This window comes from Phocoena sinus, chromosome 4 (assembly GCF_008692025.1).
Source record: "Phocoena sinus isolate mPhoSin1 chromosome 4, mPhoSin1.pri, whole genome shotgun sequence".
Taxonomy (NCBI): domain Eukaryota; kingdom Metazoa; phylum Chordata; class Mammalia; order Artiodactyla; family Phocoenidae; genus Phocoena; species Phocoena sinus.
The window spans coordinates 72,992,331-73,005,351 of record NC_045766.1 but is presented as its reverse complement, the minus strand read 5'-3'; the positions used below and the strand labels follow the sequence as shown (position 1 = coordinate 73,005,351).

The window sequence follows — 13,021 nt, the reverse complement described above, 5'->3', positions numbered from 1 at the left end:
AATCAGAAAGCTTTGGTACCACATGGAAAGCTCTCACACACTGGTGGCTGTAACATCGGGAAGAGCCTCCTCTGTGGGGAGACAACTTTCCCAACTGCAGGATCCCTCATTAGCCACACACACCCTAACTGAGGAGCGCTGCTTCTGGGAACTCATCCTTCGGATTGCCTTGCAAGTAAGGAATAACCCACATTCGCCATTTATTGATGCAATGGCTATAACTGCAAAGGACTGGAAACAACCAAATATCCCTCCATAAAAAGGGGCCTGGTTAAATAGATTATCGTAAAACCATATCCATGCAACCCTAAACAAGAGTTCTTTCAGTAAGGCTATGGAGCTCTTCAAAATAGTGAAAAAAATTAGAAACACACGGGAAACTGATGTTAAAGGCAGCCTCTGGAGAGGAGAGGTGGCAGCTGGGCTGGGGAATTTCACTGTATACTCTTTAGTACCTTCTGAATTTTGAACCATGTGAATTATTAGCTATTCAGAAAAAGAAACTTAAAATACTTATACATATTGAGTCCTTCCATGTTATGAAAGTTTCTGGCTTAGCTCCCACTAATTGAGTTACTGTACTCTGTCCTGTGGTATATCCTGCCTCATGGAACATCAGAGATAAAACCTAGGGGCTCTGAGTCAGGTGGGGCTCTGTCCAGCCCCGGAAAGGGAGAGACCTGTTAGGGTCAACCAGGCCTGCACTTCACCCCCTCCGTCAACAGGTGGCGCTACAGGGCTGTGGCCTGGGACAGAGGGCAGTGGCTTGGGGAGCCCAGGGGCCTCGGGCTGCTGACCAAGAGGCAAAGAAGCAGGCAGACACAAATTAGTAACATAAAATAGAAACTAACTTTATTTCTCTGGAAGAAGCAGATATTCATAGCTGGGGCAGAAACTTTGGCAAGAGGCTGGTGGGAAAACAAAGAACAGCACAGGGGAAGAGCTGGGTCAGAGGAAGCACTGGAGTCCCTCCAGGGCAGCTGCCCCCTTGGTCTCCTTCCAACCCTGGGGCCTTGGGCCCTGGTCCCTGCCAGAGAACGATCTGGCACCCTAGCTCTGCTACCTGAGCCACCTCAGGCTATTTCCAGGCACAAGATCCTAACACCAGCCAAGTCCCATAACATGTCCATGGTGAGGCCACAAGTCACATTCCGTCCGACACCCCAACTGCCGCCAGGGGCTCCCTGGGGAGGGCCCCCGCCCCACGCCCTGGGTGCTGGTCCACCTTTCTGCATGGCCAACACATCCTCCCTGCCCGGGGTCAAGCCTGGCTTCCCCGCCGGCAGGGCCTGGCAACACATTTCAGCTACAGGCCCCACCAGGGACTGAAGCCAGAGGCAGGTCAGCCACAGGGCCTTCTGAGGCCACCCCCAGGCCTGCCTACAAGAGGCTCCCTCCTGCACCTCGGCTGGGTGCACTGAGAGCTCCGAAGTTGCAGGGACAGCGCTGGGTGAGGGAGGGACAGGCAAGGCGGGGCTCCCAGCCTCCTGATGCCTTGGCCTCGCTCTGCCACTGGGGGCAGCAGGTGCAGCAGGTCCTCCAGGCCTGGCAGGGCATCTCCCCACCCTCGTCAGATGGACAGGCTCAAATGATTCCTTCGGGGCAGATCCTCTGGGTCTCCAGACATCTCAGCGCCTAAAGGATGGGAAACAACCAGAAAGCCCTTCCATCAACAGGGGTCAGTGCAACAGAGTATGGAATGTCCAGTGTGGGTGGGTGCGAGAGGGGCCTCTCAGGGTCAGCCAAATCGGTTGAAAACTGGTGGTTCTAGGCACTAATTTTGGAATTTAGCATCCTGGGATGACTTCTTTAATAAACTAAGAATAAGACACCAGCAGTATCGTGTATTAGAGTAACCGATGCACATCAGTAAGAATAACCACGAGGTAATGGCCAACGTTCAGCGATGGCGTCCCATGGGCCAGACACTTGCTGTGCGGTGCATCCCTCATTAATTCTCCTAACCAGTTCTATGAGGTAGGCACTATCATTACACACGTTTTACAGATGAGGACCCTGAGAGGTCAGGGAAGGAGCATAAGCTGACGCCACGTGTGATCAGAAGGCTGGGCTCCGAGCTCCAGCTGTCTGCCGCCAGAGGTCTCCGGCACACCCACCCCGCCAGCGCCCCCCAGGGAAGGATTTCACTTTTTGACTTGATAAAACTTTCAGTTGTATGTATTTATACTCTACATCAAGTATGTTATTTATATATCTATACATTGTGTTATATATACACGTACATAAATTTTTTATAGGAAAGTAATGGATTTTTTTTTTGATTAGACATTCCTTTAAAAAGGCATTAAATCTTTGTTACTTTAAACTGAAATAGGAAATGAAGAGGTGAGAGAGATTTGTTTAAACCACTGGATCCTAACCTGCTGCTCACTGGAGCCCGGTCAGGAAGCAAGCCCCCTGCAACCAGAGAGGCTCCAATTCCTTTTACTCATTAGCTCATTTAACAAAGCGCCTGTGAAGTCTAGATAAACGTGCTTAGGAGAAGCTGTTTTCTCCGAGAACTGTGTCCTGGGATCGGGACCCCTTTCCCTCCTCCCACCTGGAGCCCTGTGTCTGGCCGTGTGTGGCTGTGAGCTGTTGGCTTTTCCCAGAGTGACTGCTCCAGGACACCCCGGGGACAGGAAGGTGGCAGGGGCAAGGTCTGCTCACTTGTGGTGGGCTGGGCCGCAGGAGCCCAGCAGGTGGCAGCCAGCCTGCTCCAAATTCCAGTCGAACATCTCCAGCACTTTGTGGCACTCGCCTCGCGGCCGCAGACCCAAACCAAAGAGCTGCTCCACCTGAGGAGCAGAGGGTGGTGCCGTGGGACACACTGGGGCCGAGGGGTGCTGGACCAGGGCGGGACAGAGGAGAGTGAGGGTGGGGGCAGGGAGCAGGAGGGTTGGAGGAGAGCCGCAGAACCAGTCTTCAGGGTCCCTGAAAGCCAGAGTGGGCAGGAGGTGGTGGTACCTTCAGATACTGGGCAGCCCTCTGCACGCTCCAGCTGTGGCTCTGCAGGGCCGCCTGGCACTCCTCTGTGGTCACCCCATGCACCATGGCCTGCAGCTGGGCACACCCACCCACCCGTCAGCACCACTCGGGCCCCTTCCTCTGGGTCCCTTGGGCCCCTGCCCCTCCTCAGCCTGTTAGCCAGGCCCACTACTCACCATCTGGATCTTCTCTGCTGGCCGTCCAGCCTCTGGCCCGTCCCCGGGGCAGCCCCTCTGTGGCAGCCGAGCAGTGGCCCTCAGGGCTGGCAGCTGGGCCCCTGAGTTGCTGGTGTTGGTGGAGAAGTTAGCCCTGGGGTCTGGGGCAGCCTGAGGCATTGGTCGAACGGTGGCAGTGGGGGCAGCAGGAGCTGGGATGCCGGGAGGGGGCAGCAGCAGGGGCACAGGCATGGGGGTCGGCTCTTCGGGGCTCCGGGTCTCACGCAGGAAGCGCTGGTAGCGCTCCAGGTAGGGTGGGCGCTCAGGCAGCAGGTAGTAGTGGGTGCTGCTGACCTTCTTGCCATCACGGACGATGGGTAAGATGCAGGGGCCAGCCCGAGGGCCAGGTGCCTGGATCACCTGGGGTGTGGCATACTTGGGGTCTGAGGCGAAGCTCTGGGTGGTGGGCATGGTCTTCCCAGGTGAGCTGGAGAGCCGGGGTGGCAGCGGGGAGCTGCCGCGTGGCACCAAGGGGCTGGGGGTCCTGGAGCCTTGTGGGGACAGGGGCTCCCGGGGTGGCACCCGGGGAGGGGAGGCAGGTCCAGGCCACCGCCCCATCTCCTCCTCGCCCGAGGGGGCTGGAGACAGCTCCCCAAGTGGGCGTGTGGGCCTCGGGGGGATGGGCACACGGGGGGGCACCTGGGGCTTGTCGTCGCCCACCGGGCTTGGCGAGGGGACCAGAGAGCCGGCCGGGACCTGTAGCTGCCGCATGCACTCCTGCTGCAGCGCCTGGAAGATCTCTGCGGTCTGGGCCGAGTTGGGCGGCTTGCCCCCACCCTGAGGCGGGAGGAACAGGTTGTCCTCCAGGGCAGGGAAGAGCCGCGCCGGCTCAGGCACAAAGGCGTAATTGGTCTCGCCCTGGCTGGGCCCAGCAGAGACCCCTGCACTCACGAGGGTGCTGTTGATGGAGCAGACCTCAAAGTCATCCTCATCCTGGGCCACGTCATCGTAGGCAGGAGGCGGGGGCAGCGGGCGCGCATCCCAGTCCACCACTGGCGTGGGATGCAGGGGCCGGGGCAGGGCCCGCGAGGGGCTCTGCGGCGGGGTCTTGTCCAGCAAGGAGCAGGCATCCATGGCCAGCTGTGCCAGTGAGGGCGCACAGGGCCGTGGGGCCGGGACCACGGGCTCCTCACCGAAGTCGATAAGCGTGACCTCACTGCTCCCGCGGCCCGCTTTGGTGCCCGGCACCCGGGCAGAGGGCTTCGCGAGCCACAGCCCACGGGGCAGTCCTGGCTTCCGCAGGCCCAGCCTCTTGAAGTCGCTGGACAGGGGGTCTTGGTCCTCACTCACAGGGTCGTAGGTTGGTTCTGCGATGGAAGATAGATCCCAATAGGGAGGCAGCGTCAGGCAGGCCGATGGGAAAGGTGGGGTGTGGGGAAGACAGCCCACCAACTCCCCACTCCCAATTCCCCCAGAGGTCAGCCCTCAGCCGCCAGAATTCTCTGCGCACCCAGACCCCATTCAACAGGAGGGCAGAACCTGCGCCGGTGGCTGGCAGCCCTCTATGGGGCCTGGCGAGCCCCTCCCTCCATTTCAGCTAGAGCAAGAACACCCCACACCTGCCTGCCTGACACCCCTCCATCAACACAAGATCCCATATGCCCCGGCTCCTGAGCCCTGGTTAGTAATCCCTACCCCATTACGTACGGCACACCATTAGTGCAGGCAGGGGGCTATGGGCCATCTCCCACCATCAAGGGCAATAGGAGCTATCCTTAGAGAGGACAGAGCTCCTGATCAACTGGCATAAAGCCCAGACACGGCCTCTGCAGGTCCCAAAGGAAGTGAGGCAGGGCCAGGCAATGGCGGACAGTGGCAGAGTGGGTGCCAGGACCACACTCTTGTTCCCGAAGCCCAGGCTTTTGGGGGTTGGGGGAGAGGCAGGCATGCCGGGCCAGGTCAGCGGCAAAAGCTCACAGCACACACCCACTTCCCCTCCCACCCCGGACAGCTGGGGCTCTGTACCTTCCAGGAGGAGAGAAATGAGAGGAGAGAGGGGGCGGGGGCGGGGGCCAAGGCACCAAGAGCAGCCCCACTTACTCTGAGTGAAGATGGCAGGCTGAGGAGGGCGAGGTGGAGGCTCCCCTGCGAGAAAGGTCATGCGGAGAGTAGAGGGGGCAGAGCAAGGACAAGGGAGGGGAGACAGAGTCAGACAAGAGGGCAGAGTGTGGAGGGGGGAGGGGGGAGAGAGAGAGAGAGAGAGAGAGAGAGAGAGATGTGAAAAGGGGCAAATGAATGTACAAACCCAGCAGCAATGGGAAGCAATGGGGCGGCAGGATGGGAAAACTATGTTCCGGAGCGACAGGCCCTGGATCCGGGAGATGGATGAGGCTCCTGGCCAAGATGGAGCCCGTGGGGTGGTTTTGGCAGGAGAGGAGAGCAGGATTAGGGGGAGTGAGGAGAGCCAGGATCTGAGCACGGCGGGAAGGAGGAGGGAGGAGGGAAGCTGAGCAGGCAGGCCAGTGCGGGCCAGACCGAGGATGCCCACCTCGGCGGATACAGCTGCCTCTTGCCGTCCGCCCCACGCCCAGCCGGAGCCAGGGACACAGCTGTCCCCATGCTGCCCTGACCCAACCGTCCCAGAGCAGGAACAGCCAGCTCGGGGTGGCCTGAGGAGACAGCATCCCTTCCTGGGCAGCTGATGAACTAGGGGACCAGGGCTTGGGGGCCCTTACTTTTCACCCTGCCCAGATGCTGGGTGGGTCTGGAGGTGCTCAGTTCCACACTCAGCAGGTCGGGAGGGTCCATGGGGTTTCCCAGATACAGTCTGTGGGGAGAGATGCAGGTCAGAGATGGGTAAGGGTGTGGGGCGGCGGCAGTGAGGGCACCCTGGAGGAGGTGCTGGGCCTGTCCCCTGGGGTCATCCAAGCCCCTTGCAGACGCAGGCCTGGAGCCCAGGACTTCTGACCCTGGTAGCTCCCTTCTGTAGATCTAGCAGGAACCAGGGGAGGGTACAGTGGAGAGGGGGCAGAGAAAGAACTCCTGACTGTAGGCTGAAAAACCTAGGACTGTAGGAGCTCCAAGGACACCCCAAAAGGGCAGAGCTGGCCCTCTGTAACCCCAAGGCACCCCAACCCATGCCCAGCAGCCACCTGCTGGCACACTCTCTTCTCTCCTACCAGGCCCTGAGGCATCTGGGCCACACTGCCCCAGCCAGGCTGGACAGGAGGCATCCTTCTGCCCCACTGCCAGGAGGTAGGGTATGGGCCAGGCTACCGCCAGGCTCCCAATTCACCTGCAACCCCTGTGCCAACTCAGCATCTGGGACGTAGTTACTGGGGCTGATTAAAGCCCAGAGGAATGGGGCTGGGCTGGCCATGGCACGCCAGGAGCAGGGCAGAGGGTGCCGGGCCGCCTTCTGGAAGGTGTCTGCCTTCTCCGGCCCCAGCTCTCTCAGGCCCTCGCCTGGCTCCTGTGAGGCAAGAGACGGGCACTCTCCCAGGGCTCAGCGTTCTGGTGTGCGGGGCAGGGGGTGAAGGGCCCGCTGCGCCACGCCCCCGGGGCAGAAGCCTTTCAGAAGTCAGAGGAGAGAGCGCTGCCCGGAAACCCCGTGCTGCCAGCACAGAGGCTCGGAGGCCCAGCAGGAGGAGCTCCAAGTGGTACCCTCGGGCGGGGCCCCCAGGAAGTGACTAATTCTCCTGTGTATCCTCCCCAGATGCCCCCCATCCCGTGACCTCGTCTTTTCACTTAAAGGAGGCTGAACCCCCCTCCCAGGTACAGAGTGAGCAGGCAGGTGGGCACTCTGAAGTTTCCCCGTAGGGAGCTTTTTCTGCACCTTGCACCCCTGGGCCTGAGCCAGCAGCTCCCATCTCCAGGACTCAGGTCCTACCAGCAGGAGAAGGGAAACTGCCACCCAAGTGCTGGGGATCATGAGAAGCTTTCCTACTGAACTACTTCCAAAGGCTCTTCCCAAGTCCATTCTCCTAAAGCCAGTTTGCCAGGGGGGGCTTAAGGTGTGGACCCTGGAGGCCATTTATCCTTTGAAGCTCCAACCCCAGTTCTGCCGACAAGGAAAAGCTGCTGAACAAGAGACTCTTGGCCCACGGCTGTAACTGGGACCTTGGAGGCCTGGAGAGCCTGCATGCCCAGAGAGGGGCTGCTGGCCCTGGAGCCCCCGGGCGGGACCCTGCCAGTACTCACTCATCGATCCTGTCAGGGAAGCCCCAGCAGTGCCGGGGGTCGCTGTCACCATGCCCTGTGTGAATGAAGCTGTTCTGCAGGGGCTGGCTGATGTCCTGGGCTGACAGGCCGGCCACAGAGGTCACCACGTTGCGAGGGAAGGGCCCCACGCACAGCGTCCGTGTGTTCTGCCCACGCCACCAGTAATTCTCAGCCCTGTGCAACAGCGGTGACATGGTGAACAACAGGGAGTGGTGGGACAGTCCCAAGGACTGGGACCCTTTTTACACCAAGCTCTCTTTAGCCGTGGTATCTGACCACCTTGGCAGAAGGGAGCACAAGGGCTAAGGGCCCAGGATCAGAGTAGCCTGCCACCAGCCCACCTCCTCCCAGCAGCCGCCCAGGACCTGCCACCCACCCAGTACAGGGCCTGGTATTTGCACGCAGCCTTACCCTAAGTGCCCTAGGTGGGTCAGATAGCTTTTCCTACAGTTTACAAATACGGAAACAGGTTCAAACAAGTGACATGACTTGCCTACAGTTACCAGAAAGAGTACAGCAGATCCAGGATTCAAACCCAGTTGTTAATCCGTGAAGCCAGCGCCCTTCTCACAATACCACCTCGCCTCCCTCCTCCCCTGGCAAGGCCTAAGCCCTAGTCCTCTCCTAGCCATCCGATCTCACTCTTCAACCCAGTTCCAGGAGTTCTGAGCTACAACGGCCCAAGGGAGAACCATGGCCTTAGGACTGGGCTTGGGGCCAAGCCCTCCTACCACAATCCCATCTACTGCAGTCAGCCCTCCAAGTTTTGGAAGCACCTGGGGCAACCCACGCTATCACATCACCAGTTTACACATCTCCAGTGCCTTCCACCACCTTCTGCTAGGACCGCGGGACCCCCACTCTGGCCCCCATCCACCTCCTTGGGAGGAGAGCTCCACTCTTGTCTTCAACAAGGGGTACAGAAGGGAACCCAGCCTCCCAGTGTGGCTGGACCATGGGACCACCAGCCCCTCGCTCTGACCTCAGACACAGAATCTGTTGGCACAGCCTAAGTCCAGGCCTGGGGTGGGGGTGGGAGCCAGGCCAGGTGGGCAAGAAAGAACAGAGCGCCCTCCTGGACGCTTCCAATGCCCAAAATCCAACAGGCCAGGAGGCTCCTGCATCTGCTGGGATCACGCACACCTGAGGACGGGCAGACTCTGGGCTAAGGCAGCGGACGTGTGGGGCACCAAGCCGCATCCGCTCACTGTCAGCCCCCCACCTGTACATCACCTGTCCACAGCAGGAGCACAAAGAAAGGTTTCCTCCAAGCTGCAGCCAGACCAGAGGGGTTGGGAGGGGTGGAGGCTGGAAGGAGGCAGTGAGGCCCGAACACCTGGACCCCCCTCCGCGAGGTGATGTGGCCACTGGGCCAGTGTGACCCCCAAAGAGCCTGTCCCAGAGACCTAATGTCGAACCCCACAAACACAGCAATCCTTGGGGAGCCAAGAGGCGTGGAGGGGGAGGGACGAGAGCCCAGCCTCCTTGTCAGCAAGGCTGCTGACCAGCCACCACAGACACAGCAACCCTGTGATTACCACCCAGCACCCCTGGGTGGGAAGGGCAGGAAAGGAAGGAAGAAGAGAGGACAACACCTGGAAGGGACAAAGCCCATCCAAAAATAGCAGGGCCATTCCAAAGAGAGAAACGCCTCCCCTCCCCCCACCCCACACCCCCAGGCCGGCTGAGGCCAAGGAGGCAGGGTGGGGAGCCCCTGGCCCCCAGACCCCGATGCTGCTCTCACCCAACACCCATGGGTCCCCTGGGTCCCACGTGCCCCTCCACGGAACAGGCTCAGACACCAAGCCCATGGCTGGACGCTGGACTCTGCTCTCCACACCTCTTCAGAGATGCTTGTTAACTGAGGTGGAGAAGCAGTGCAGAGTGGAACAGACTCGCGTCCAAGGCCAGGTTTATGCCGTGACCACGCCCTCCCAGTGGATCCTGAGCAAGACCAGATGGGTAGGAGGCCACTCCCTCTGCCCCCTTCCTTTTGCTAACAGACCCTCACTCGGAAGCCTCCTCTGGACCCACTTCTGAGAGCAGGAGCAGAGCCAAGCCTACCTCTCTGTTACAGGTATGGCCAAGGCTAGAGCCAGGCCCAGAAGGAAGGGCTCCCTTTATCACTGCTGGGAGTCCTCACATCAAGTCTCAAAAAAGGAGGTGGGAGGTGAGGGGCAGGAGGCACGACAGCCCTTGCTACTGGGGAAGGGGAGTGGGGAGTGCAGAGTATGTATAAGAAAGACCCCCTTGGGAATGACATCCCAAGCACGGAAGCAGCTTCCTCCCAACGAGGGTCAATTATAACTCCCGAGATGGCCAACGTTACGTCACGCTGCCCACTGGTCCCCCTCCAAGGCTCAGTGGGGCGGAGATACCAGCAGCCCAGAGAGGACCAGCCCAGCCCTTCCCACCCAGCCTGCTCTGGCCACACCTCCCTTCCCCTTCCAAGAACAGCCCAGAGTCTCCATGGCAAGTGGAGGGCACAGTCCCCGCAGCAAAGACAGGCACCTCCAGCAGGCTGCCTGACAGCATCCTGGGACAGACAAGATGTGAAGCAGCACCTGGGAAACACCAGGGCCTGGGTTAAGAACCACCGACGGCTGCCCCAGCTCTCTTGGGGACCAGCCTCTGGAAACCTCAGCCCATTATCCCAGTTCTGGCTTAGGCAGCCCAGAAATGGCTGACAAATGTGGCTTAAACATTCTGCTCAAAACACCACCCCACGCACTTCTCTCCAGGTGTCCCCGGCAGCCCCTGGCCTTGAGGGACAACACACCCCCTTTGCTTCCCCCTCTCCCACCCACCACAGGAAGCAAAGGCTCCAGGGACCAGGCCAGGCCAAGGATCTACACATGGATTTCAGAATCTCTGTCCCCCTTCTCTGGTTTGTGAAAACAGAACATCAAAGTTCTGTCAGCCATCCCAGCCTCCAAAGAAGACCCCCTGGAAAAGAGTGGTCATCAACTGTCCCTCACAGTCTAGACAGAGCCTTGCAAGCTTGGCTCACAGGACATCTGGTGTCCTCTCTCTGCCCGCCACCTGGTACCCCGAGAAGCCCTGAGTCTAAAAAGTCAGTCAGAGCCAGGGGCAAGGGTGCTCCAGACTCTGGCTAGGAGACAGCTTCTGCAAGAAGAAACCCCAGTCTAACAGAAGAGCACAGATACGAGACAGCTGAGAGCCAGGCTGCTAAAGGAAGATGGAGAAACAGACCGAGACCCACACGTACAAACCCAGACCCAAAGGGACACCCATGAACAGAGCCCACCCACCCGGAGACACGGAGACAGAGCCAGACAAACAAACACACTTGGGGCACCAAGGAAACAAGGGGGCATTTAAAGCTCTGGTACCACCGACACACAGGCCCACTCCCAAAGCCTCACCGGCTGTCATGCCTCCTGCCCCTCACCTCCCACCTCCTGAGTAGCTCCAGGGACCTGCGGCAGGCACTGCGGTCCAAGTCGGCCGGTGGCCCTGGAGGAAGAACCCAGCAAGCCCACACTGGCAGGCAGTGGCGGTGGAGCCAGCAGCTGGGCCAACCCAAGCCTGTGACGAAAGGGCGGGGCAGGGCCCACCCACGGTGGCCTCCCAGGAGGAGTGGCTCCCCTCTCCCCTCCTGTTCCCCGCCTCACTCCAGTGGTGACCCAGGTTGCCAGCTCCAGAGACAAACGCCCCAGAAACACACAAAGCCCCTGAGTCACCCCTACTGAGAGCAAGGGATGAGGGAAATAAAGACCTGGGGACTACAGGGCACAAGAGGGCTCAGGTCCAGGGCCCTCTGGCTCCTGGAGGTGGGAATGGCTGTAGGCTCAGATTCTAGCTGAAGGTCCTGCCATGCACCTCCAGAAGGGCCCCCACCCTAATCTTCCTATTTCCAGAATGCTCCCCAGACTGCCACGCCTGCATTCCCTTCCCTGGCCCCTTAGCTCCAAACCACAGACTACGTATTCCTTCCTTTCCTCCAGGCTTCTCTCCTAGCAGCTTTCTAGCTTTCTGTCCACCACCACTAACTCCCCAACCATACCTCCCCCTGCCCAACTTGCTAGGATGTCATTCTTAATTCACAGATACGGGGCCCGAACGTGAGGGGAGCCCCAGCCTGAGGAGGAGATGCTGGGGCCACAACGCGTGCAGGCCATGCTCCTCCACAGCCAGCCCGGGCTCCAGGGCCTACTCTGTCAGTCTGACTCAGACCCAGAAACACTCCCTCTCAACAACCCCCCATGAGGCACAAGGTTTATCCAAAGGTCCCAGACCCCCAAACCTGAAGTCCAGGTAGGAAGGGCTCCGTGGGAAGTCCCTGCCTGGCTCTGAGTCAGAGGGGCTGGGAGCGCGGGGGATTTCCTCTGCCTCGCTCCTCTTCCGGGTCCTCCGTGCTCACCCCCTACCCCAGAGGCACCTCTAGCCCTCCCCACCGCAACCAGCTTCTCAGACACCCTGGGGATGAGATAACAGAGGGTGGCTTGAGCAGTAGGGGGGCCTCCACAGCAGGCAGGCTTGAACTTTGGGGGCTCCAGGTGGGAGACCTGACTCAGGAGAGGCTGCCTGCAGGCAGACACTTGTTGCCAGGTGTGAGGGGGATTGAGGGGGCAGGAATAGAGACCCTGTGAGGGCAGCCCGGGGACAAAATGGCCAGGTGGGAGGCCCAGCAGAGGACAGAGGAGAGCCCTGGGAAGGCAGAGGCTGCCAGGAAGAGGCAGGGCTGCTTGGGGCTACTGAAGGGCACCCAGGTGGCAGTCCAGAGTCCTTATCCTGGGAGGAGAGGGAAGAGGTGGGGCAGGGGAGGATAAGAGGAAGAATGTCCAGGAGTCCCAGCTGGGCCCCGAGGCCAGGCTGCTCCACTTCCTACACCCCACCATTACGGCAGTGAGGCCCCAACCCACAGAGCCAGCACTGGAGTCTGGTGGGAAAGGGTGACAGAGGAGACGCTAGGCAGGGAAACCCCCCTGCGAGCCACCGCACCTGCATACTTAACCCCATGCACTCAGGCGGACCCAGGCCTGCCCTCCCCTCTTGCTGCAGGAGCCCTGAGAGGGGCTGTTGCCATGGGGACCTGAGAGGCAGAATGGCTCTGGGCCCCAAGCCCAACCAGTCTGTGCCCTTCACGGCGGTGCAGGCACAGCCCCCGCGCTCCCTACCTCCCCTCAATGACGGTGATGACATCGTTCATCTGGATGTGCAGCTTGTCTGGTTCCTCAAAGTCCTGAAGGGCCCGCATGTCAGTGGGCTGGGCCTGGGGGCAGAGACAGGTCACTAACCACCTCAGGCTGACACCTGCTCGATACCCCTGCCCCCGGGGGCAGATCTGCCCTCACCTCCAGCAGGAAGTCCCTCAGGGCCACAAAGGTGGGTCTGTCCTCTGGTTTGTGAGCCCAGCACTGAACCATGACATTGTAGATGTCCTGGGGGCAGTCCTCGGGCCGGGGCAGACGCTCCCCCTCCTTGTCAATCTTATGCAGGATCTGGTGGTGGGGAGGTGCAGTTTGAGGACAAGCAGAGCACCCGGCTCTTCACCGCTCATCTCCCCCCCCAGCCCACGGAACAGCTGGAACTGCTGGCCGCCATGCCTGTACCCCAAAGAAGAGCTCTGCCTGCACCCTGGGCCTCTGACCCTTACCCCTAGGTCTGGGGCCTCCGAACAGGGGGCCGTGGCA

The 13,021-nt window shown here is 60.2% G+C and overlaps 1 protein-coding gene across 16 annotated transcripts in view; it reads right to left on the bottom strand.

Annotated features, from left to right (window-relative positions):
* Positions 1–830: 830 nt before the first annotated feature.
* TNK2 (tyrosine kinase non receptor 2) overlaps positions 831–13,021 on the bottom strand; it is a 37,782-nt gene continuing 25,591 nt past the window's right edge. For 9 of the 16 annotated variants that reach the window (XM_032629829.1, XM_032629833.1, XM_032629832.1 and 6 more), the window contains 9 exons: positions 12,683–12,829; positions 12,506–12,600; positions 7,344–7,538; positions 5,879–5,970; positions 5,244–5,288; positions 3,165–4,510; positions 2,968–3,063; positions 2,671–2,798; positions 831–1,635 (listed from right to left, as the gene is read on the bottom strand). In XM_032629829.1, coding sequence (XP_032485720.1) covers positions 1,629–1,635; positions 2,671–2,798; positions 2,968–3,063; positions 3,165–4,510; positions 5,244–5,288; positions 5,879–5,970; positions 7,344–7,538; positions 12,506–12,600; positions 12,683–12,829 — 2,151 coding nt within the window. In that variant the 3' untranslated portion in view covers positions 831–1,628. Of the gene's footprint in view, positions 1,636–2,666; positions 2,935–2,967; positions 3,064–3,164; positions 4,511–5,243; positions 5,289–5,878; positions 5,971–7,343; positions 7,539–12,505; positions 12,601–12,682; positions 12,830–13,021 lie in introns of those variants that run through there. The other 7 variants (XM_032629830.1, XM_032629839.1, XM_032629827.1 and 4 more) reach the window with 7 other exon arrangements.